General features: G+C 47.0%; 1 protein-coding gene across 1 annotated transcript in view; it reads left to right on the forward strand.

Moving 5' to 3' along the window:
- EML6 (EMAP like 6) overlaps positions 1–26522 on the forward strand; it is an 884002-nt gene that overhangs the window by 599672 nt on the left and 257808 nt on the right. Inside the window, exons 22-24 of the mRNA XM_085612599.1 lie at positions 16270–16422; positions 19077–19208; positions 19783–19871. Of these exons, the coding sequence (XP_085468725.1) occupies positions 16270–16422; positions 19077–19208; positions 19783–19871 (374 nt within the window). The remainder of the gene's footprint in view (positions 1–16269; positions 16423–19076; positions 19209–19782; positions 19872–26522) is intronic.

Genomic DNA, 26522 nt, shown 5'->3' on the forward strand with positions numbered 1-26522 from the left:
TTATCCAAGACAGCTGGAGTTGTAATCTTATGTTAAGCAAGATTCTGCTCTAAGGGTTCACAGGTGGTACGGGACAAGGAGGGCCGTGTCCTTAAAATTAGAGTCCAATACGATGCTCAGCTCCTCACTCTACTTAACGCGTATGAGCCCGATAAGTCACCAAACACATACATCAGAACCCTTCTGAAGGAACAGCTATGACGGGATGGGGGGCGCATGCTCATCGGCAGGGATTTTAACCCTGTCTGGGATCCTGATCTGGATCGCAGCACTGCCTCCTTCCAGGGTACGAGGGCGATGTCCGCTGTGCTGAAGAGGGTCTTTACTGAACTGGGCCTTACAGATACCTGGCGGTACACATTTCCAGAGACACAAGATTATTCCTTCTTTCATGTCCACCGCTCATATTCATGCATTGATAATTTTTTTCTCCCACACTCGTTACTACGAACCTTGGAGTTGGCACAGCATGCTCCTCTCCCCGCTGGCAGATCCCCCCCCATATCTTACACAACCCAGTCAATGTGGACGAGATGCAGCATGAGATCATAGCCTATTTTGAAACAAATGCTCTCCCTGAAATCTCAGGATGTACCCTATGGGATGCCTTTAAGGCAACCACCCGGGGCGTCATTACCTCAATTGTAATTGCTAGTACCTGGGAGGCTTCGCTGGTCGAAACTGGGCTGGCCAAGGATATTAAGGCTATGAAATGATTGGACCACTCAGCGCCTCTGCACGACACAAGAAGCAGCTAACTATGCTCTGAGGTCAATTGAGGGTTTATTGGACAAATAATGAAGAGCGCTTACTCCTTTTGTTAAAGCAGAGCTACTACGAGGGGGGAGATAAAGTGGGATCGATACTGGCCCGGGTGGTTCGGCCCACATTTCAAAGATTAAAAAAGTAGATGGCACATGGGCTACCTCTGAGCATGATAAATAGTAGGCGTTCCACTCTTTCTACACTACCCTCTATAGAAACAAAAGCCACCGCCAAGACGACATTAGCTCTTTCCTTACCTCTTGCCCGTGGACACCCCTCGATCCTCACCATGCACAACTTTTAGAGGCCCCGATTACGCTGACCGAACTGCAACAGCACCAAAAGATCTGCCTACGGGCAAAACCCCAGGCTCAGACGGCCTTCCAGTCTCATTATATCGCATGTTTCTGCCCAACTACAGGACCATCTATTACGCTTCTTCAACTCGTTCTCTGAAACCTCGGGCCTCACCCCTACGATTTCCATGGCAGAGGTTGTTCTCATCCCTAAACTAGGAAAGGACCCCTCCTGTGCACATCTTACCGCCCCATCACCCTGCTAAACACAGACGCCAAGATCTATACTAAAATCTTGGTGAATCCCATTGAGCCCTATCTATCCGGCCTGGTGGATCCAGAGCAGGTTGGGTTCATAGACCAGTGCCATGGCGCAGATAACATCCATTGTGTAGCGCATCTAGTGGAGAAGATCCACCGCCTGGACATCCCGGCTTGCTTACTATCCCTGGATGCTGAAAAACCCTTCGACCGGGTTGGCTGGGTGTTCTTGCGTGCAGTCTTGCAGAAAATCGACTTAGGCCCGATCATGACATCCTGGATTATGGCTTCATATGCTGCCCCCACAGCAAAGATTCGAGTTAATGTTTATCTCTCCCCACTCATACACATACAGAGAGGAGAGGCACCAGGCAAGGCTCCCTGCTCTCCCCTTTGCTCTTTGCCCCGGTGGTGGAGCCCTTGGCAATAGCCATACACTAGACAGCAGATATCAAAGGCATTCCCTTCGGGGGCCATGACCATAAGGTGTCTTTATTTGTGGATGATCTTTTGCTCACATTGACCACCCCTAAGACCTCCTTGCCCACTCTAGTATCTCTCCTCTGTTCTTCCAATATGGCTAAATCCCAGGCACTGAATCTACCCCTCCCCTCACAGGAAATGCTCAAACTACAATCACTTGTCCCTTTTCAATGGGCTCACCACTAGCTCCATTATCTAGGCCTAAACTTGACCCCATCTCTGTCCTCATGGTCTCAGGCCAGTTGGCCGGAATACAGATGGTCTGTTCTGGAGAACCTGAAACTTTGGAGACCGCTCCCTTTTTCTTGGCTCGGCCGTCTCAAAGCGGGCAAGATGTCCATTCTACCAAAAGCTTTATACTTATTCCAAACCCTGCCCACACCTATCCCGCAGGCAGATATCTTACACCTATAACGCGATGTGTACTCCTTTTTCTGGGGGAGGAGATGCCCGAGATTCTCCAACAAACTGCTCATGCGGCCCAGGGACGGGGGACAGAGCCTGGCCTAACCTTTTGGAGTACTACTGGGCATCATACCTCTACCTCATATCCGAATGGGTTGTCTGTGAAAGTGAAAAACACTGGTTTCACATGGCTCATGCTGTAACTTGTAGACCCCTTTGGGACCTGGCCTGGCTTGCAAGAAATACCAGACCACGAAGTGCATACATAGCCATTCGGACGAAAACGGTTCTCAACATCTGGGACAAGATGGCGATCTCTAGGGGTCCTTTCCTTTCACCCAACATCCTACTGGCTCATAATCCTAGCTTCCCTCCAGCCTTGCAGCAGCAAACATTTTCAGCCTGGGGTGAGGGTGAATGCCGCATGATCCAAGATCTTTATGAGGGGGGTTTATTCAAAACCTTTGACCAACGCAAGAGAGATTTTCACCTTATAGATGCATCCAGACTGCAGTACTATCAACTCCGGTACTGGCTACTCACACCAAAGTACACGGAAGGGGCAACATGGCCACTCACTCCTTTTGAGACACTGTTGCGCTCTTTCGACAAAACACAGGAATTGATCTACCATATATACCAGGTGTTACAGCACTCTTCTCCCATCCACCCTTATACCTACCAAACAGAATGGCACACAGACTCTACAGAGGAAATTTCCCACACTGGGAACAATTATGTAATGACATCCCTAGGATATACAGGAGCATCTTCCAGCGTGAAACCGCCTATAAACTCATGACTCGCAGGTATTACACCCGAAAAGCTTACAGAAAATGTTCCCTATAACATCCCCTCTCTGCTGGCGCAGCCAATCAGCGACGTGCGATTTCATTCATATTTGATGGTCCTGCCCACTACTCACCATATTCTGACCCATATCAAAGTAACTATAGGTTTCCCTATACCTAGCTCATCCACTGTGATCCTCCTGGGTATCGGCCCTAACAGCTCATATGCATGACCCACTCCGATTAGCGCCTCATCGCACATATGCTGGGGTTGGCTAAACAATTCATTGCTCTCCACAGGAAGAAGTCCTCTGCTCCACCCATTTCTTTGTGGGTCACATGCCTCTAACATGTCATGGCAATGGAGCTCTTAACATGCCGGATTACACACACAGAACCCAATTCACTCACGTTTGGCAACCATTGATTGATCACTTCTCCAAATTGAAATACTCCTGTTTCACTCCTCCCTGACTCCGCAACCTCCAGCATTTCAAAGACGCCCTCTTGACCTGTAGACTTTTTTTTTTTTTCTTTTTTTTTTTTAAACTTTATTTTTGTGCAGGTATGAAAAAATTACAGATGTGGCACGTCCCGCTCCCCATGACAAACTTACACCGTGTTATGAGATCAAAGCTGTTATGCGCCCCACCCTACGGCCGGGCCGCAACACTGAGGTATGTCCAGTAGAATACACATATATCTCACGGTACGTTTCTCACCTGCCATCCCACGATCCTGCTTTTGTATTATTTTTCTCCCACACCATCCCCCCCCCGCCCCCCATCCCTCCCCACAGAACCCATAGCACGTCTCCCTCCAGGGTGGACCGACCTCTCCCATGTCCCTCCAACTATGTGTCACCCGTCCATCGGTGTCATGCATGTAGGATGTATTAATGTTTGACCCCCTCTCTCCACCTAGTATAGGACCTCGTCTGTACGGCCCCTCCAGAGGACCACTGTCACTGTCTTGACCCGGCCCTCCTCGTTAGCAATTGGTCCCTCCCGCCCGTCCCCGCTATTTACCCCTCTATGTGTGTCCTCCTATGTGTCCCACCTCTAGGCCATGGTACTGCCTCCATTTGCTCCATATCTTTCGAAATTTCTTGGGACAGCCTCTCGCTTTGTATGTCACTCTTTCTGCTGCCATATAGAGGTCCAGCCCTCTCCTCCATTCCTCTATCTCCGGCCTCTCCGCCACTCCCCAGTATTTCGCAATATCCCTTTTCGCTACCACCAGCGCCAGTCCCAGGAAAATAATATGTGGACGCGGTAGATCTACTTCGGTCACCACTCCCAGTAATGCCAGTTTCGGGTCTAGTGTTAGCTCCACTCCCAGCACCTCCCCCAATTCTGTGAAGATGTGAGACCAGTACGTCTGAATTTTCTCACAGGACCATAGAGTATGGTAGAAATCTCCCAGCTCCGTTTTGCAGCGAAGACACGTGGCGTCTGTTATTCTACCCATCTTGTGGAGACGCCTCCGGTCAAAGTATGTCCTGTGTAGTATATTTAATTGGATCAGCCTCAGCCTTGATTTAATAGCGACTTCTCGTGGGTGCATCAATATCAGCTCCCAGTCTAGGTCCTCCAACTGTCCTACGTCCGCCTCCCATTTATCCCTGAGTTTCGTCAGAGTTCCCAGCATGTTGTTTGTGAGGGTTTTATATGTAAGCGAGACTGCCTGGTGGACCATCTGCTCCTGTAGGAGTCTCCCTTCCAACGGTGAGTATTCCGGTATGCCCTGTAGTGATATCTGCTGTGACTTCCAAGCATGAACTAGCTGCATGTGCTTGTATCGTTGTGTGTGGTGTAGTCCGAACTCTGCCTGCAGCACCGTGAACGTCTTCAGCTCACCTCTACTAATCACGTCCCCAATGGTGGAGATCCCTATGTCATCCCACCTTTGGAAGCCTCTCAGTTTATGTATTTCCTTCAACCATTTACAATGCCACAGTGGCGTCTGGCGCGTTGGCGTCCCTTCCCATCCCGTGGCTCTAGTCGCTCGTGCCCACGCTCTAAGCGTAGTCAAAGTCGCTGGCAAGAGCGTTCTCTCCGCCTTTCCCCCATACAGATAATGAAGTATGTTGTGTGCGGATAATTTATACCTCTCTAAGGCATAGGTTGGGTGATCTGCCGGTGCGTGCAGCCAGTCATTAATGGGGGTCAGGTGTTCCGCCCAATAGTATGCCTCCAGGTTCGGTAGTGAAATCCCTCCACTGTATTGATGTCGCTGGAGAGTCTGGAGCGCAATGCGTGGTTGTTTGCCCAACCATATGAATGACCGCAGGTCAGCGTGTATTCTAGGGATAGTATTAGTAGGAAGCGGGTAGTACTCATTTTGAAGTGCGTAGAGAAATTTGGGTAGGGTAATCATCTTATACATCGCCGCCCTCCCCAATAGGGTGAGTGGCAACTGTCTCCATCTCGTCATATCCTCCACTGCCTCCTTCAGTATTCATTCCACATTTCTCTGGAACGAAAGCCTTTTGTCCAGGGTGACATATACCCCCAAGTACTGGAACCCCTCAGCTGTGGTGAGGAGACGTTCCGGTAGCGTTACCCCCTGTACTGCTCCCCGTGGTGTGTACAGGACTGATTTGTGCCAGTTGATGGCGTGGCCTGCCATTCCCCCAAAATCTTCCAACTCTCTGAATAACTGCCCTACGGATACCTCGGGGTTCGTGATGTACAACAGTACGTCGTCTGCATATAGCGAAATCTTTTCCTGAGTATCCCCCGACTCGGTGCACCTGAAGCCATGGATCTCCGGGTTCTGCCGAATTTTGGCCGCCAGTATTTCTATGGTGAGAGTGAAAAGGAGAGGTGACAGCGGGCACCCTTGTCTGGTGCCCCGCTCGACCCGGAATTCGCGCGATAGGCACCCATTCACTCGAACCCTCGCCTTCGGTGCCGCGTATAGCAGCTCGATCCATTTTAGGAAACGGGGGCCAAAGCCGAACCGTCGCAAGACCGCCGTGAGAAAGGGCCAATGTACCGCATCGAACGCTTTTTCCGCGTCCAGGGACAGGAACCAGTGCGGCTCCGTTCTACCGTGTATTTCTTGGAGCCAGTTGTGGGTCCGTCTGAGGTTGAGTTTTGTTGCCCTATCCGGCAAGAATCCGGATTGGTCTGCGTGAATAAGGCCCGGGATCACCGTTCGTAGACGCGCCGCTAGAATTGTTGCCAGTATTTTTACTTCCATATTCAGGAGGGAAATGGGGCGGTACGAGGCACATTCCTCCCTCGGCTTTCCCTGTTTGTATATCGGCACTATGGTTGCCAATGCTAGGTCCCGTGGGAGTCTCCCTAGTCCGTATGCGTCTACATAGAGCGCCAACAGGTGGGGCGTCAATATGTCCGCCGTCCTTTTAAAGAATTCCGCCGGGAACCCGTTTGGCCCCGGTGTCTTCCCCGTTTTTAGTTTATTGATGGCTACGGAGATCTCCTCCCGTGTGATTCTCGCCTCCAGAGGGGCACTGAGTTCCTCATCCAAGACTGGAAGCTCCAGATTTCCCATGTAAAGTAGGGCCTCTTCCACCGACCCGAGGTCCCGGCCCCTATAGAAGGTCTCATAGTGCCGCGCGAAGGCCGCTGCTATGCCCCCGTCGGTAGTTTCCAGGCCTCCCCCTTCGTCCCTGATTCGCTCCACCCACCTCGCGGCTTGCTCTTTCCTGCTAAGCCAGGGCAGGAGCTTGCCTGACTTGTCGCCCACATCATATAGGCGGTGTAACGTGGCTAGGGCCTGCGTTTTTGCCTCATTGGAGACCAGCTCCCTATACTCCTTCTGTTTGTCCTGCAGTTGCCGCAGTATTCCCTCCTCTCGGTTGACCAGGTATTGTCTTTCTAGGGTCAGGATTTCGCTTTCTAACGCTTCTGCCACCCTGTGCTGTTTGTTGCGCTCGTCCCGTAGTCTCCCCCTGAGTCTATCTCGTACCACAGGTTTCATGGCTTCCCAGAAGACAACGTTGGAGTCCACTGAGCCTTTGTTCTCCGCCACATATACTTTTATGTCCGCCCTCAGACCCCGCACTATGTCAGGGGATTGAAGATCCCAGGCCGCCAACCGCCATTCCGTCTCACGCCTTTCGGTGGTCTTTCCTAAGAGCGCACAGAGGGGGGAGTGATCTGAAATTCCCCTTGCCTTGTATGCGATCTCGTCCCCTTCCGACAGATACTGTCGTGCCACAAAGATATAGTCCAGCCTGGAGAAGGTTTTGTGTGCCCCTGAGTAAAAGGAGAATGCCTCTTGCGTCGGGTGTCGCCACCGCCATGCATCTGTGAGTCCCATGTCCGTCACGTATTTCGCAAGAGTTGTTTGTGTCCCCCCTCGGTGTTGTTCCCCCGAGCGGTCTAGTTCTTCCGACATGACATCATTAAAGTCTCCCCCCACTATTTGCATCGTATCCGCCGTTTCCAGTAGGATGGCCGCTACTTCCCTGAGTGTGCGTGATTGGAGTTTCGGAGGGGCATAGACTGAGATGATTGTCACACGTTGTCTGTTCCACTCCCCCTGTACTCCCACATATGTACCCTGTGTATCGCTCCACGTACGCGCCACGGCGAAGGGGTGTGTTTTGTTAATAAGGATTGCGACTCCCCTGGCCCCTGACGTGTAGCCCGCATGATTCAGGACTGTGTATCTCCCCCTAGCTATAAATGTACATTTTCCCGCCCTAAGGTGGGTTTCTTGCAGGAGGATGAGATCCGGGGCGGTCTTCTTTATGTAGGCATTCACTAATCCCCTTTTTATCTTAGAGCCTAGACCATTAACATTCCAGGTCAGAATGGATAACCCCTTGCGTCTGCCCTCCGTGTTTGTTAGTGTATTTGCCATGTTGCGTGCGTCTTCCGGAGGCCACTAGTTGCCCCTAACGGCTGCGTGTGACAGTGTGAACACCCATTCCTCAGATCGTGCCTCTTTGTGCTATCCATTTTCCAACTCCCTCCCCTGCTACCCCAACTTGTTGAAACTCCCCTGTGCCCCCTCCCGCCCCCCACCCCACCTCTCTCCCCTTCCAGACTCGTCCCCATCACGGTCCAAGCTGTTAGTAGAAGTCGGTCTGTCACCCCCCCCCCTCCCTCCCTCTACACAACTGTTATTGTTAACAAATAAACCGTGCCTCGGAACACCAAGAACAAGTTAATGGAAGGGAACACAAAAAAAAAAAGGGAAAAAAAGAAAGAAAGAGACAACAACTGAAAGGGTGCTGGCCACTTGCGTGTCATGACCGTGTCCCGGCCAACAATCTAATCCTCCACAATTTCCCCAGGGTCACGACTGTGAGTCTTGCGTTGTCGGTACTGTGCTGCAATGTTTATCTGTTGCGTCCTGTTCCAACTGCCGGATCTCCGCTTCCAGTGGGTGCAAGGAGCGCTGTTCAGTGCCCGACACCTCGCCCTCTCCCTCCGAGTCCCTGAGGTGTGCTCCTTCTCCTTCCGATCCCGTCGGGTCCTGAGACCCTTCCTGAGATCTGTGTGCCGTCCTCGACGTCCCGGGTGATTCCGATCTCCCCCTCCTGGTTCCTGCCAACGTGCGCGAATGATATGGGGTGCCTGTGTGTCGCGAGTAGAGTCTCCTGGATCTCCTCCTCTGCTGTTTTGGCGTGTCCCACCGGGCCTTATCCTGTGCCGCCCTCACCAGCTCCTCTCTCCCTGCCGTTTCCCTACTATTTAGGATCGGTCTCTCCTCCAGCCAGTGCCATGCGTCCTCTGGCTGGCTGAAGAAGTGCGCCTTCTCCCTGTAGATGGCTTTGAGTTTCGCCGGGAAGAGCAGCATATACTTAATGTTCAGTGCTCGCAGTTTGCCCTTCACCGAGTCAAAGGAGCGCCGCTGCTTCTGGACCTCCTGACTATAGTCCGGAAAAATCATTATGTTAGTGTTCTCCACTCGGATTTCACCCATTTTCCTCGCTTCCCGCAATATTAAGTCTCTGTCCGCGAAGTTAAGGAAACGTGCGATTACTGGCCGGGGTCTCGCGCCCTCCGGCGGTTTCGCCAGGAGCGCCCTATGCGCTCTTTCGACCACGAAGCAGGTAGAGAAACGGGCTCCAGGGAAGGTGTCCGTGAGCCACTTGTGCAGGAAGGCAGCCATGTTGTTCCCCTCGATTCCCTCTCTAAATCCCACGAATCGGAGATTGTTCCGTCTTGCCCTATTTTCGGCGTCATCCACCTTCCATAGCAGCTGTCTGTGCGACGCCTGGAGCTCCGCCATTTCTCTTCTAAGGGTGTTTATGGAGTCCTCAGCTTCTCCGATGCGTGTTTCAGTCTCGGACACCCTGGCAGATAGGTTCCGGAAGTCTTGTCGCAGTAGTGTGACCTCAGCGCCCACTTCCCCAATTTTCCCCTCCAACGCGGATCTGGATTCCTGAATGTCCGATCTCGACGCCTGGATTGCCGCCAGTAACCTGTCCGTGTCGGAGGCCCCTTCCGCCGCCGTGCCCGTGCCGTCTTTGGAGGCCCTTGGTGCTGCGAAGAGGTCCAGAGTGCCTTGTTTGGGGGGCTTGGGTGGGGGGTCCCTCTTCCCCATCTTGCCTGATTCCGTGATGGGCCCAGCTGCCTGCGCCCTGGGCCGGTTATAGCAAGTTCCCCGTTGTGTGTCTCACTGGGATCCCAAGTGTCACGATGCCGCCCGTCGTGCTTCCCGCTTCCAGTCCTGTCGCGTATCTCCAGGAGGCCCCTCCGCGCTGCCCGCCCCACCACTCCTCAATGTTGCACAGTGTAGCGCGCGGCGGGGCCCCTCCAAGTCAGCTGTAGTTGACCCAGCGGATGCCGCGGCACGTTCAGCAAGCTTCCATCAGACCCCCGTCTCCCCCGCCGCTGGTTGGAGTCTCCCCACCTCCGTGGGGCGGCGGTGAGGGCGTGAGGCGTGTGTGTGGTGGGGGTGAAGGGCCGCCGGCTCCCGCTCCGCTCACTCACCAAGTGCATCTGAAGTCGCGGCCGCCATCTTGGTGAAGGTGGACTCACGGCGTCCGCTGCTCCCTCTCTCTAGCCGTATCCTGCGAACCACCTCCGTGCCTTGGCTGTAACCGGTATGGGCCGGGGGGGGGTCCCTTCTCCCGCCGGAGAGACCGCAGGACCTGTCGCTGGCCGTCAGACCGGTGGAGTGGCCGCCATGTTGGGTAGGTGCGTCTTCCTTCTCAGCGCCCCCCGCCGCCCCGGGCCACTCAGTGCGGGGCTCGGCTTCCCTCTCTGGCTCCTTCGGGGCCGTCTCACCGCATATCACCCTGGGCTCCGGTCCCTCCGCCTTCCGCTCTAATGCCGTCGTCTGTCACCTGGAGTGCCTTCGCTGCGTCCAGGCTATCCGCCCTGCGGGCGCCCCTGCAAGCCCCCGGGCTTGTACGACACTCCGGTCGCTGCTGGCGACAGTGTCCGAAGGTGACTCGGCGCTGGCAGGTAGGCTCCTGTTTCTGTCGGGCTGCGGGACTTCTCCTCGGGCCGTTCACCTCGCCGCCATCTTGGCCAGCCGTTAGCCCTCCACCACGGGCGCCGTGTCGGGATCGGCCAAAAACTTCTTCTGTAGGCTTCGGTTTCGGGTTTTTTTACTCTCGTCCCTCTCCATGCATCCACCGACCGCCAGTGTGCTAGTTTAGGCAGGTGGAGATAAGTATTTCGTCGGATCTGTAGACGTCGGCCGGGAGCTCCCGGGAGACACGTCTAGCCCTGCATGCTGCTGGCCACGCCCCCCCCTTGACCTGTAGACTTGAATCTATATTGTGAAATGCCTAATCCTACCAGATGAGAGATGCTGTATTCTCCCCCTAGCCCACGACTGTCCTTCCTCCCAGGAGGCCCTGCTCCCCACTCTCCTTCCCACTGAGGCAGTGCGCTCTCTAGTTGCTGGCAGCACCTTGGCATTAAGATGCGCACTGCTGGCGCGCCGAAGGCGTGCCTAAGGCAAGCCCATCTGCGCCCGGAAGCGGCCAGCGCCAGCCAAGCTGCCCGGGACGCCCCCCTCTGTGGAATTGTCTGTGTTACACAAGCCATCAACGGCTGGCACTCCGCTTGCGCCCTTGCCCGGATGTTAGCAGGTGGGAATTATCTGTGGTTCATGCTCCTAGCTGCCTATCATGTGACTTTGGGTTGGGCTCTGGGGACTCAGCTTGCCCTAGTCTCTCGTATAGGGCGGACAAGTCGTTGCCTTTAATTCACGCTGGCCTGATCAACTCCCGATTGCTCAGGAAGCACCATCAAGATATTTTTGACCTCCTCAAGGATAAGCCACTTGATCTCCTGTTTATTACGGAGACTTGGCTTGATGATTTCTCTAATCCCGCTCTTGCGATGGCCATCTCTAATGGATATAGGATCTCCAGAGTGGACCGTTTAGGCAGGAGAGGGGGTGGGGTGGCCATTATATATAGGGACCTGTGGGTCCTCAAGAGGGGTGAGGCTACATCATGGGGAGATTGTGAAGCCCTGGACTTCAGCATTAGTTTTTTGGCACATTGCACTCTGGGAGGCTCTTTGATTTATCGGTCCCCGGGTCCAGCTGGGGCCTTCCTCAAGGCACAGGGAGATATCATTGTTCCCCGGGCCCTGCTCTTCACCCACTATATAGTTCTAGGGGATCTGAACATACACCTTGACCAGGTAGCTGCAGTGGACACTCTTGAATTTTTAGACACATTGAATCTTGCCCAACTACCCAATGGGTTAGCCTCCCGACGCATCTTGGAGGACACATCCTAAACCCAGTTTGTTCGAATTTTCCCATTTTGGTCAAAGATCCACTCCCAGTTTCCTGGTCTGACCATTTCTTGACCTACTTCTCCTGGGCAATAGGTGGCATCATTCCCCCGCCACGGCCCAACTGCGAGCCTGTCTTCACCAAAATTGACCCGCTTGTGTTTAGCCAGGCCCTGGCGGCATCCAGACCAGCCCCCACAAATGGCCTTGAAGGGGAGCTGGCACATTTTACAAGCTAGATCTCAAAGACAGTGGATTATCTATGCCCTGTCACCCCCCATAAGCACTCCAGGGTCCCTTGCTCTAAACTATGGTTTACACCTAACCTGAAGGTCTTAAAACAGGTGTGTAAGAAACTGGAGCGAGCTTGGCGGAAAGATTTTTGCCCTTTGGCTAAGCTCCTGCTTAGGACGAAACAAAAAATCTACTATAACGCCATAGCTCACGCAAAAAGTCTTTACTATTTGTCTCGAATCGACTTAGCCAGGAATAACACCAAAGACATTTTTTCTATTGTTCAGAGTATTATGGCGTCCAAAGCCCTATTGGGTCCGCTTCCTTCCTCTAATGCCTGGTGCGACAATCATTCAAGTTTTTTTATAGGAAAGATTCGCACGATTCAGGCTTCATTCAGTCTCTGTAAAGAGGACACCAATGCGCCATTGACCTCAGGGGCCTTACCTCTACCTGACTGGCAATCTTTTCCTGCCTTTGGTTCTATCGACCTGCCTAGTTCACTCAGAATTCTGAAGAGCTTGAAATCTGGCTCCCCCTCAGACGCATGCGCTGCTATACTTTTGGCCAGTGTTGCTGAGACTGTCAGCCCGGAAGTCAATAGACTTGTTAACATGTCTCTTCAGGAGGCATATGTATGTCCAGGCAGCCTGGAAACAGGCAAACATTCTTACCCTATTAAAAAGGCATTGCCTGATTCTACAAGGACTGGTAGCTATTGTCCCATCTCTCTTTTGCCCAGTGTGGCAAAGGTATGCGGAGAAGTGGTTACTAAACAACTGACTGAATACACTGAAAATCGGGGTCTATTGCATTCAGCCCAGTCAGGGTTTAGGGCTTCGTATAGTACTGAGGCGGCCTTGGTGGAGGTGGTGGAGGCTATTAGAGACTGTTTGGATGCTGGCGGGAGGGCAGTGCTGGTTTTGCTTGTCCTCTCGGCAGCATTCGATGCAGTCCCTGATTCGCTGTTGCTTTTCCGTCTTGCAGAGATTGGCATTTCCGGCACCACTTGGGTCAGGCTTAGATCCTTTTTGGAGGGCTGGTCGCAACAGGTTTGGCTTCCCCGTTCCTCGTCTTCACCTCAGTGGGTCTCTACAGGGGTCTCACAGGGGTCCTCCTTGAGCCCCCTCTTCTTTAACATTTATGTCACTTCCCTGGTCTAATTGGCGGAGGACTTGGGGGCTAAAATCATTGCCTACGCAGATGATACCCAGCTCTTGTTCACTTGGGAGAAAAAAGAGTGTGCCACCACCTCTGCTAGGAACTGTCTGACCAAAGTCTTTAAGTGGTTGGACTCTGCACAACTTAGGTGCAATGAGGAGAAATCCGAAATCCTCCTGTACGGCAAGCCAGCCTTAATGGGGCAACCTGCCAAAAACGTTGGGGTTTGGTTTGAAGAAAATCTTACGTTCACCACCCAGATTAAGAAGCCAGCTGGGAATTGCTTTAGGCTTCTCAAAACCCTTCGGAAGTTCCTTCCACTTCTTCCTAGCGCCGCTAAAGAAACAGTCATCCGAGTCCTGATTTTATCCCTCATGGACTATGCCAATGCCTTGTATGTCGGCATCCCTGGATACCTGCTTAACAAACTGCAGTTTGTTCAGAGTGCGGCAGCCAGGCTCCTTCTTAATGTCCCCATCAGATGCAGCATCTGCGAGCCCTTTACTAGCTGCCCGTTGATGAACGGGTTAAATTCTAGTCTTTACTTATAGCTCACCGTGCTCTGCATGCCTCAGGCCCAACCTATTTGCAAAAGCGTCTTTCCTTCTATACACCTACTAGACATCTGCGCTTCTCCACACAACTCTTGGCTCATGTGCCTCGCTTCCGGAGGCAAAGGTTGGGGGGCAGCTCCCTTGCCTTGAAAGCAGCCCTAGCCTGGAACTTGCCGCCGGTCGCTCTACAGAGCATTCAGGATCTCACTCTGTTTAAGAGAAGCCTTAAAACATTTCTCTTTGTTTAAATGTGATCTCTGCATTCCTCAAGGTTCGCGCTGGTACACTCCTAGGAGTATCCGTGCACGCTAAAAGTAAAAATAACATAATATAACATAACTTTCCCCCCTCTTTCACTCTCTTTGTCTTCGTTCCCCTATTCCTAGCCCCCGGGTAGCCCGCTTTGGTGTCCCTTACGGCACCCCAGACTTCTCTTCCCTTCCCTCTCTGTTCAGATATTATGTTAAGTTGAGCAAAGTGTTTGTTTGCTCTTGTTGCCACAGATATTATTTCCGAAGTTGCTTATGTCTTTAGGCTCAGCTCTTATGATGCTAGACATGTGCGGCACTTGCCAGTTGCTCTCACTGATTTACCACTGTGCAGTCTACTACCAGCATTTTCCGGTTACATGCCTTGTACTGTGGTGTGTGTTTGTTTTTAATATATAAAAAAAAGACTTGACAGCAGAAATGTTCTAGTTGGCCAATCTTAGTTGAAAATGCTGGTCTCAAGGAGGTTGTCAAGGCAGCCCAAAAGCATACTGTTATCTTCCTGCATCTTTTTCTGCATAAAATAAAAAAGGGCTCTTGGAGACATCAAACCTATTTTACCAAACAAAGACTGTTTCTTTGGCACTACTCATGAGTATTGCTGGTAGGCACATAGATTAGACTGTAACTTGGGCTTCGGTCCACAACTTTGTGACACATTACTGTCCCAGCATTGGGAATATGGGGACAGACACCTTGATGAGTCTGTGTGAAAGGTGTCTTGATAGTATTAACTCCTCAGAACCACCTGCTGGGTAGTACTCTTTTAGTATTAATTCATGAGGTAAGGAATCTGCAAATGGAAGTATCCATAAGAAGAACATGTTATTTATCTTTGGTAACAATCTTTCTAGTGGATACTGTGGAATCTGTCTACTGATTCCTCTCTGAATCCATACTCCATCCCTTTTTAAGAATCAGTGTGACGTATATGATAAGGATTCAAATTACTTTCTACACTGCATTCCTGATGATTTTGTCAGTCTTGTCTCCTCCTCTAAGGGCCTGAAAAAAGGACAGGAACTGGCAGCGGAGGACTGGGGTAGCACGATATACGACTCCGTAATTCTGAAGTACTGCAGTTGAGCTGATGTTGTGACACTGTCCACTGCCGAAGGGGAGCTATTTCTGCTTTTATCGATTCAGTCTCATGCTTGATAGAAATTAATGAAGTGAGGAATTTGCAGGTTGAGTGTCCACCAGAAAGATTGTTATCAAATGCAAGTAACTTAGAGCTAGATCTATTACATTCTGAAAAAGCGGTCACAAATTGTGCACCAACTTCTTGCAAATGCAGTCAAATTTTGCGAACCCACACATATACACTTAAATAGGTTAAAAAAATCCTGAGTCACAGAGAGTTGGCGACAGACCTTCCTAATTATTATTCAATAGGCAGGTCACAATTTGCAACTCTCTGTGACAGTATGGTGAGTTGCAAGGGACAGCAGACCACAATCTCTGTGATGACTTTCCAAAACATTTTTTATGAGAACTGCCTCAGTTTCTTAAAGGGAAAAAAAACTAGTTTCCTGTTTTGGAAATCTTCAGTGAGAGCAGACTGTGGTCACTGGACCACTGCCTACTCTCCTGAAGTTGTCACCCAAATTCCAAAGGGAAATGGGTCCTAAGAGGACCCCTTACCCTTTACAAATCAGTTACCACGCTAATTTAGGATTCAGTAACTTATCAATTGTTTACGAGTAGAATTTTAGTCGCAAACCACAGATACATACTTTTCCAATTCGAAATTTGGAAGGAATGCCTTAAACACGCCTCATGGAAATTGCGATTCAGTATCCATATCTAAACCCATTTAGCAATTCAGAAAAACTAATCTGAATCACTATATGGCATGAGTACATAAGAAAAGGTTTTTTCAGTGTTCACAAACCCTCTGATTTATCAATAGGTGGGTTTGTAAATGCCTCAACCCTTCATACATCTCGCCCCTATTAATTTAACCCATATTTTAACCAGTGGGGCCTGCTTTGTAACTTCCACAATGCAAACTGTTTACAGAATCAAACTTTGGTCATTCAACCCTTTCCCAATTGAGCTATTTTGTAGAAACCTTGAGATAAAAGTGGTGAACTGATAGCGATGGCCTCAACAAGTGTAGTATAGTGTGAGTCTGTAATGGACGATTTTGTAACTGTTTCTCAGTTACCAATATTAAATAGGCTCAAAACTTCCTTATCAAAGGGGGCCTAATCATTATATGAACTAATATTACTGGAAATTCCTTTATATTTATCTTAAGGGTGTGTATCGAGAGTGTTCTCCACAAGCTATTGTTGGTTGCTTTACTTACCACAACAGCTATTAAACATTAAATTAGATGTACATGTTTCCTACAGGTGGCCGGTGTTGTGCCTTTTCTCCTGATGGCAAAGCCTTAGCCGTCGGATTAAATGATGGGAGCTTTATGGTGGTAAATGCCGATACCCTGGAAGACATGGTTTCATTCCATCACAGAAAGGAAATGATTGCAGATATCAAATTTTCTCCAGGTACGGGTTTTGGGTCTTTTCTGTTTGTAGTGTCCAACATACAGATTGGCAGCAATGCATATGTGTTTCTGACTTGTAGTTTATTGTTATCATCACTGAAATGTTTAATAGCACTTTGTTAGTAATGATTACTTTCAAAAGTCAATTTCCAATGTACTTAAATGGTGGAAAATAATTTAACAAAGAGACCAAACTTCTACCTCTTTTCCCTCTTGAAAAGCGGCTGCATGGTAGATTGCCAGTGCAATGTACATAGACAATTTGGAAAGAAAGGTAGCATTACATGTGGTGTGATGCAATGCTGTTATATGCTCATGTGGTGTAACGTAAGGCTACTCATAGTGCCCTCTTCTATTCATTGTCCATAAATACACCTGAGAGTAATTCTAAGATCTCTCCAGTTGGACTTCCATTCCTCTGATTAAAACACCATTACTATCTTACATCAGCTGGTCTTACGCCTGGGATTTCACCACGCCTGGTCCCCCACAACCTCAAATTATCTCATGGCCAGCCTTTTTGTGCCTCGTCTTGATTTGTACCCGGCCATCCAGGGCATCTTACACTGTGTCTCAACGTGTGTACTGTCTGTTAATACAGCACGTCTTGTGCCTTCGACCACAGTGCCTCCTGTCCCATAACCTCAGCACCTCTTGCAACCACTGCCTCAGCATGTCTTGGTAGCACACACCAGAATCTTACCCCTGTCTACAGAAAACCATGTTTGACTTCCCTGTTTGAACATTTTACCGGTGTTTGGGACATGCATCGACCTCCATGTTTATACTTCTTGGGATAAACAACCAGTCAGACACCCATTCCAATATGATATCTTTTGCCACTTCTCACCCTGAACTTTCTCCCAATCCAGTTGGCATTTTATCACTTTTGTTTAAACCTGGCAGAGTGAGTATTTCAGCAAACAATATTTAAGGGTTCAGTGCTTCACAAGCAAGCCTGATGCCTCCTGTACTGATGGTCACTTGAAAGCAACTCACAGCAGTTTCAAGTTGATGTTGTGCTTCTTAGGCCCAAAAGGCCTGCTGCTACTGTTCCATCATTTGTTTTTTATGCCCTTATCCTTGTTATGTTATATTACCAGAATTTTCATAGATATCCAGAGTGAGGGTACATTGGGGCTGTATCAGGTGTGCGAGGCTAGCCTTGGGAAGGCTTACTTAAGTAGCCAGGTCTTCAGCTCCTCGCGTAATTCAAGAAGGGAGGTGGAGGCTCTGAGATAATGTTGAAGGTTGTTCTAGGTTTTTGGAGCAATCTAAGGCAAGCCCCAACCTCCTTATCTGTATTTGTATATGCAAGGGTTGTGTGTTAGTGAGAGTCTGGCCGATCAGAGGGGCCTGGAAGGATGGTGAAATTGTACACCACTGTTCAAGTAGGCAGAGCCTGTGTTGTGAAGTGATTTGTATGTGTGGGTGAGGAGCTTGAAGTGTGCACTCTTGTCTATCTGGAGCCAGTGGAGTTTCCTTAGGTGAGGTGTGATATAGGCCCGATGTGGGAGATTGAGGACTAGTCTGACTGCTGCGTTCTGGATATCTGGATTATTTTTGTGAGTTGGTTTTGGTTATTCCTGCATGTAGGGAGTTTCCCGTAGTCCAGTCTGATCAGGGCTTGGGTGACTGTTTTTCTGGTGTTGTTCGGTAGCCACTCAGCGGTTTTCTTCAGCATCTTTAGCGTGTTGAAACAGGACGATGCAACTGCGTTGACTTTAGTGGACATGCCCAGTTTGCTGTCTGTAATGATTCCAAGGTTTCTTGCTTGTGTGCTTGACATGGGAGCAGATCCGAGATTTGTTGGTCACCAAGTGGAGTCCCACAGCAAGGCATCCTTCCTGAAAATCACCACTTTGTTCTGTCCGTTTTCAGCTTGGGGCATCCAGGTGGCCTACTTCGGTCATGCATGTGGTGAACTTGTTCCTGGTGGTGGATGTTTTGTTAGAGAGGGACAGCATTTGTTGTGTGTTATCTGTGTTGGTTAGGATGTTAATGTTGTGACCCCAGATGACATCTACCAGCGGGGACATGTATATGTTGAATAGGGTTGGGCTGGGCGAGGAGCCCTGTAGAACTCTGCAAATGAATTCCCATGCTCCTAAGGAGTATGGCAGCCTGTTGATGATTTAGATTCTTCCTATCCTATACCGGTGTAAAATGGAGAGAAAGGAAATTAAAAGCTACTGTAGCACCTGAGATGTAACATAATTGGCCTAAATTGTATCCTAGACACTGGAAGTTTGATAGATCCAGCTGCCTAAAGCTACATAATGGTTAAACCCAAATCCACCTGCTGATCAGCAAAGAAATGACATTCATAACCGCAGTATACTGCTCTATGTCATGAGCGTGACACACAGTCATCCGACACTTATGGGCTGGATTGCCTCATCCACTGACTGCAAGTTGTAACCCCATAATGATTGCAACAGAGTACCTCAAACACTGGTGCCATGCCAGAATTGCACAAGGCTTTTCACCCACTCACTTAATGTTCAAATACGATTTATATGATATAGGCGGTATATACTTGTGGTGACCAAGCTTTTTTCCAAGTCCCTGCCTTTGAGCTGAAGAGTGAGATTATTCCATGTTTTCCTCTTTTCCTTTTAAGTACATTTCAACTGAACTTTGCTTGTTCTGCAGATACAGGAAAATACCTGGCAGTGGCTTCCCATGATAATTTTGTAGATTTATACAATGTGCTGACCAGTAAGAGAGTGGGCATCTGCAAAGGAGCGTCCAGCTACATCACACACATTGATTGGGACACAAGAGGTAAAGCTTAACAAAGCACGTTGACAAAGTTTTTTTAAAACTTTTGCAATCTTCTTTTGCGCGACTGCCATAATTAATTCAACATAATTTCTACATCCTCTAAAAAGTTAGGATACAGCATCATTCTTATTGGTATTTTCTATTTACTCTATAGAGCGACTGTTCTATGTGGCAATATCAGTGGTCTATATTGGCTAATATAGTCTAAAGAAATACATTTACGGCAAGTGTGAGTGAACAAAGATCCCTCAAAGTAGCCATATGTAGAAGGCAAAATCTTATCAAGAAAATAAGATTATTTGTGCCAAGTAAGAATAGATTAGTTTACGTGCACTGGTTCAAAGATTATTATCTGTTCATCAGTGCTTTTCTGTTTTCTTGACCTGCTTGTTTGACAACCTTTCTAAACATTTTATATATTTAAATGATATTATTTCCTTGCTTGCAGTTTTCTTTCCATGGTAAGATCTGCCTTGGATACTAATTTTTTTAGACTTGCCATGATACTGTAAGTTGGAAAAGTGGTATTTAGTTGCTCAGAACGATCTCTAATACTTCATTAATTTTTAAACAGGAAAATTATTACAAGTGAATTCAGGTGCCAAAGAACAACTATTTTTTGAAGCTCCCCGAGGGAAGAGACATGTAATCCGAGCTGGAGAGGTATGGGGAAATCCTACTTCCTAAATCAGCTGTCGTGTTCACTCTTTTGAATGTGTTATTGTGTGCTTATTGCTGCATATCTTGGAGCTTCAGTTCATCACAAATGGTCTACTGTAACGAAAATGCTTGAGCTGCTTCTTTCGTAAGCACTTGGTGATTTGTCGCATGTTTCCCCCACAAGGATCGAAGACTTTATGCTTTTTTATACAAAGTGACAAGGGCCAGACCAGACCACTGTACCCAGCAGCAGAAACGCTGGGTGCTCCAGAACTCCTTCACCACCACCACAACACAGATCCATATGTAGATGGATCTTTCTATGAGGTTTCAGTGCAGTAATTGACCTGTTGGGAAGTTGCCAAGTTGGGACCATCACTGTATTATGGACGTCAGCAGCGCTTCCCATTGTCCATGTTCTTGTTTCTTTCTGTGTGGAGCATTTGGGGCAGAAGATTCACCAAACAATGAATATCTCCCATTCAGTTGTAAAGCCATCACCTTCAGTATAGACTCGTTGACTTTACTGATATGCTTGCTTACGGCATGGGATAGTCCACTTAGCATACACTTATATGCACTTAAAGTTGCATATCTAGCCATTTATCTTGTAGAAGACCCTGCCATGATAGCTGCTGTATATCCAAAGAAACCATAAACTCTCTCAACCCAATAATATCTTTAAAAGAAAATAAATCTTTATTTGTTTTTTTTATTCATATGCACACCCCTCCAGGTCCATATCCCCCCCTTCTCAGACATATCCAGAAAACAAAAATAAAAGGATTTTCACTTTGTTAGACATTTCATTGTTAGCATGAAAACATATCTTAAATCTTCTGGTGCAATATAATTCATTGCAATCAATATCTATAATCTATGTTTAACACCAGTTATCCAGTCTCTGCCTGTCTTTGTATCCACTGCATTAACGGGTCCCAAATTGCAAGCCCCTTTTTGCATTTATTACGCCCCTTTCTTTTATATATGGCTACCTCTAAGCTGCAAGTCGCCAATAATCGAGATCTCCATTGTTGGAACACCGGCGGCTTTAGATCAAGCCAAGCTGAGGCTATACACATTCTTAAGACCGCCATTGCCACAAAGATCAACCCTTGCATATATTTTGGTCGATTTATATTAGCTGTACCTAGCATTATTTCATCAGCTGAGATTTCTATTCTTGTTTCTAATACCTCTGATAAAAAAACTGAAATATCGTTAACTAACTTCATTAACACATCACATGAAGCAAATATATGTACGCTATCAGCTTCAAATAGTGTGCATCGAGGACATGATGTTCCTTGTCCGGTCCTACATTTAGCAATTTTGTATGGTGTGTAATATAATTTAAAAAAAAGGTTTTATAATATTGAGCTTGCAATTTTGTAGACATTAGACAAGACTGAAATAGTTCGTAGGAATGGTGGAGAGTTTCAGCCGAAACCCCTAATCTAACCTGCCATTTTAACACATATTTATCCATATCGTCCGGGTAAGAGACATTCATCAATTCATAAATTTCTTCTATCTTTATAGTTAATTTTTTAGACAGGTTCTCCATGATTTGAATTTCTTGAAATTTTGCTCCGCCTCCACCTTTCTTCCATAGAAAGTCTCTGACTTGTAGAAATTTTTTAAAAATCCCTAGATCTAGTTTATAATCCATCTGTAATTCCTCAAAAGACTTCAGACCTATAGTGGAATAGAAACAACCTAGTTGCGTGATCCCTCTCTGTACCCATCTATCCATACAAGTATCCCTAAAAATCCCTGGGAGGTTATTGTTTTTAAGGATTGTCGTATAGTGAGAGAACCGTCCGATACCCAGTAATTTAGGTATGTTATTCCAGATCTTATAAATACCAAAGATAGTCTTGAATCTAACTTTCTTGAAAATAACTATTGTTTACATGACTCCATAGGCACCCTCTGGTTTCATCACCCAATAAGAGTTCTTGTGGTGTTGGGATACTACCTTCGATTCTGTTGTTTAATAAATCGACGCAATATTTCAAAGTAGTGGCCCAATAATGCAGTTTAAAATTAGGTAACGCCATTCCCCCTCTATCCTTAAGTAGGGTAATGAATCTTAATGCTCGGCGCGGCCTCTTGTACCCCCATATAAACCTAGAAAACATGTTATCTATATCTTTAAACAGTTGTGGTGCGAATTCCAGACAAATTGTTTTAAAAAAATATAAAAATCTGCGTAAAAAAAGCATTTTAATCAAACTGCACCTACCCCCGATGGATAGATGTAAATTATTTAACCTGATCATATCCTTTTTTGAATGTTGTATTAGTGGTTCAATATTATTATTAACTAAATTCTCCAATTTTGCCGTTATGCTAATACCTAAATAAGTAGCTTTCTCCATTACCCGTTCATCTCTCATCTTGATTTTACTATTAAGGATAATCTGTGTTTTGTCTTGGTTCAATTTATATCCAGACACCCCTCCAAAGATCTTAGCCTCCTCTTCTATTATGCCGATTGCGTTGATAGGGTCACTCGTAACTAGGGCGATGTCATTCGCATATGCCAGCGTTTTCGTAGGCTGGTTTCTTGCCCATGTAGGTGGAATTAGTATATTATTATCAAGTCTGCGGCTAAAAGGGTCAATATACATCGCAAATAAAAGAGGAGAACACGGGCACCCCTGTCTTGTCCCGACTAGTGATGGCTAACTGTTCAGATACTGACCCATTAACCATTACGACAGCAGATGGATCAATATTCAGCATTTGTACTGCTTTAATGAATGGTTCCCTAATGCCGCTTCTTGACATGACCGTCCAAAGATATTTCCAGGAGACCCTATCGAAGGCCTTTTTGGTGTTTCTATTAATATAAGTGCCATAGGCTCCCCTGTAACATCCGTCCAGTCAAACAATGAGATCACCCTTTGAACATGATCAGTTGTAGATCTCCCTAGGATAAACCCATGCTGACGTTCAGATACAATTTTATGTATAATCGGAGCCAGGCGGGCAGTTAGTAGCTTAGAATACATTTTGGAGTCCCCATTTATCAACGTGATAGGGCGATATGACCCAAGTTCTGTAGGATCTTTATGTTTTTTTAGGAAAACCACGATTTTGGTCAAAGACCATGATCCCAGAGGTCATCCTCCCTGTAAAATATGTGCGACCAAATCAGACAATGTATTTTTTAACTGTGAAGAAAATTTAACGTAAAACTCAGTAGGAATCCCATCCATACCCGCCGCTTTACCTATAGCTAAACTATTTATTGAGAGAAGGATTTTCTCCCACTGCGGAATACCATCCAAACTTTCTTGATCCTCTGTCTCTAATCTTAAAGATGAATCTTGCTCCATATATTCTTCAATTATATCCTGTTGTATATCTGTATTCCCATATAGTTTTAGATAAAATCTTTGAAACGCAGCTCTTATTGCGTCGAGATCTGTCCTTAATCCAAGTCCTGGATCCCTAATTGCCTTTATAAAATTGGCTGTACTTTGTTCTCGGGTACGTACCGCTAACTGATGTCCCACCTGTTCACTTAGTTCGTAAAAATTTTCTTTATGCATTGTTGCTTTATCTATGGCTTTTGTCAATAGAATATCGATAATACAATTTTTAGCTGTCACGATCCGTCTTAGTTCATTTTCAACTTCCCTTCCCTCCTGGACAGCTTTAATTAATCCTTTCTCGGCTGTAGCCACATTATTCTGGAGTACCATCATTTTTTGTTTTGCCTTTTTATCAGTGTTTCCCCTGTGATCCCGGCTTTCAGGGCATCCCAGACCATATCAATTGGCGCGCTGCCTATATTATCCTCCAAAAACCCAGATATCCAATGCCTCATATGGTGACAGTATTCCTCATTTACTAATAATGCCCTTTCGAACGTCCATGTTTTCACATTAGATTTCCTTACTCCATATTCTATGGTTAAAACAAGAGGATTATGGTCAGATAGCACTCTTGGTAACTTTCCTATTGTGCAGCTAGATATTAACGTATTAGAGACCAGAAAATAATCCAGTCTTGCATGCCTAGCATGTGGATGGGAATAATGGGTAAAACCAGGATCACTTGCATGTTCTGCTTGCCAGCAATCTATTAGACCATGAGTTTGACATACATTTTTAAAAGCTTGAAACACTCTTGGCTTCTTGCCCCTATATTGAAAACCTGAATCTGCCGACCAGTCACATGGAAGATTTAAATTAAGGTCACCACATACTATCAATGGAAGTGGCCAGTGAACAAGCTCATTAGAGATATAATCCAGTACTTCCGGGTCATCACTAATATTACCGTATATCGTGCATAAAGTAATTTTTCTAGCATTACTATGCTGCCATTCTGTAATTGACCACCGGCCATATTTATCAAATGACAAACGGGTAAATTGTGTCCCACCCCCTTTTGCCAATGTTGCTACACCCCTAGTCCTTACTCCTTGTGTTGAGGCAGTAACCACCCTGTACCCCAGTGTGTTAAGCAAATAGATTTGTGACCCCTCGATATGTGTCTCTTGTATACAGATAATAATAGCCCTTGTCAGTTGTAATCCAATAGACACTTTTTGTCTTTTTTTTAGAGTCATTGAGGCCACAAATGTTAACGGCCAAAATTTTCGAACTAGCCATACTGGTACTTTTCCATCCCTAACTATAGATTATTCTACCCTCTCCAACCTGATTCCAGTTACACAGTCTTTACCATTATTTCTCATTTCTATATCAAGATTAATTCTTCTTTGCACCACCCTTACCCCAGGTCTGAGATTCTCCCCTTCCTCCCCCACCCCACCCTTCTGCCCCCTCCCCCCACCATTATATAGGCAGTCAGGCTCAGTCCTGAGCCTGTGTGATAACGTCTGTCCCATCCTCACCCAAGCTCCACCTCCCTCCCTGCTCTTGTGTTAAGCATATTGCTAACCTTTATAATCATATTTCATCTCAGGTGTTTCCCTATCTTACCAATAAATAGGAAAAATCAGAGAGCATTATTAACCAAAACAAAATCAAGCCACATAACATATCCAGAAAGCGGGGAATATACCACATCAGTTCATGTGTGAGGATAAAAACATACCCATCAGATCACAACCCCAATTCAGTTATATTAACACCTAATGATTATTCTCAGCAGTCCCAGGTTTCCCCACAACAATTTCCTCCAATACTTTCTGCGCTTGTTTTTCAGAAGTGAATTAATCGTTCCCGCCTTGCAAGATGACTTTTAGTTTAGCAGGATTTTGTAGAAAGAATGTTGCTCCTGTTTTCTGAAATGGTGCAATCAGTTGCCTGAGCCTCCATCTTCTCTCCACTGTGGCATGTGCGAAGTCTGGTTTAACGAAATGCGAAAAATTCTCCCAGTTTCTTTTCTTATTAGGTCTCGCCAAGTCAAACACAGCTTGTTGAAGCAGAAAATTCCCGAAAAAGATTAAGATTGCTCTTGGGTATGACTGATCATCCGGATTACGTCTAGATATTGTTAAGGGAAATCCATGTACACGTTGTATTTCTTTATCGCAATCCCATTGTGCAAGTTCAGGCAGAGAGTTCCTCAGCAAATTTATTGTAAATTTCCTGATATCGGTTGAAATTCGCTGTTCTCCGGTATTCAGAGCAATCTTTAAATTATTACGGCGTTGTCTATTTTCTGCCTCTTCTAGTTTCCACATCACATCCTTCAAAGTGCTTTCTTGAGAGGTTGATTGGTTTTTCAAGCTATCCACCATGGTTTCCAGATATTCTGTCCGATTTTCCACCATGCTTAGCCTCTCTGCAATCTCAGTACACGTTTTCCCAATTTTCCGGATTGAGCCTTGTAATTTTTTTGAGGCCAATCGGGCTTGCCAATTTTCCGATTTGACTTCGTCTTGAAATGATCTGAGGGAATGTAAAATCAGAGACAGGGATGGTTCACCAAGCTGTTCAGAATCCTTCCATCCAGTCATATTCCTTAGTTGTTTCCTAGGTAGTCTCTCGATCTCATGCACTCCATTACAGGGTAGCGGCTGTGTATCCGAGTAGTCCCATCCAAGTTCACCCTCTTCCTCTCCCCCCGTTCCGCCTGTGGCCACTCTTTTTCCCATCTGATAGTCTCTTCATTTTCCTGGATACCCTTTTCTCTCCTTGTTGACTGCAGTTGCTTGTAGAGGTATCCCCACCCCCTTTGTCATTACTGCTAGTATTTGATAGGGCAATGTCAGACTCCCCAGATTCCTTGTTCAGAAAGTAAAAGTTCTCCATCGGGTCCGGAGATAGATATCCCTGCTTATGACTTTTTTCCTGTATATCCTTTCCTGTAGGAGGTGGTTGGCTATTTATGTTAGTCAACTCAGCCTTTTTTGTCTCTTCCACCGTTATTGCTGATTCGGATATATCTTCCGTTGTGGGGCTACCCAGATTCGGAATATTGTCTTTATTATTTTTTTCCTGGGGGGTGCTGGAACATATCCCTGGCGTTCCCAGCACGGTTTTATCACAATTTGACCCTCATGACAGTCGCCCCGTGTCTGCTTCTGACATCATATCTGGGGTAATAGTAACAGTCTGTGGGTCTACTTCGAGCATTTCCGTGCCGGTAGGGGTTTTAGTAGGGGTATTGGTTGTATCAGTCATCTGTTCTTTCTCCTTTTCATTATCATTTTAGCCCTGAACT

Source organism: Triturus cristatus, chromosome 6 (assembly GCF_964204655.1).
Source record: "Triturus cristatus chromosome 6, aTriCri1.1, whole genome shotgun sequence".
Lineage (NCBI taxonomy): Eukaryota > Metazoa > Chordata > Amphibia > Caudata > Salamandridae > Triturus > Triturus cristatus.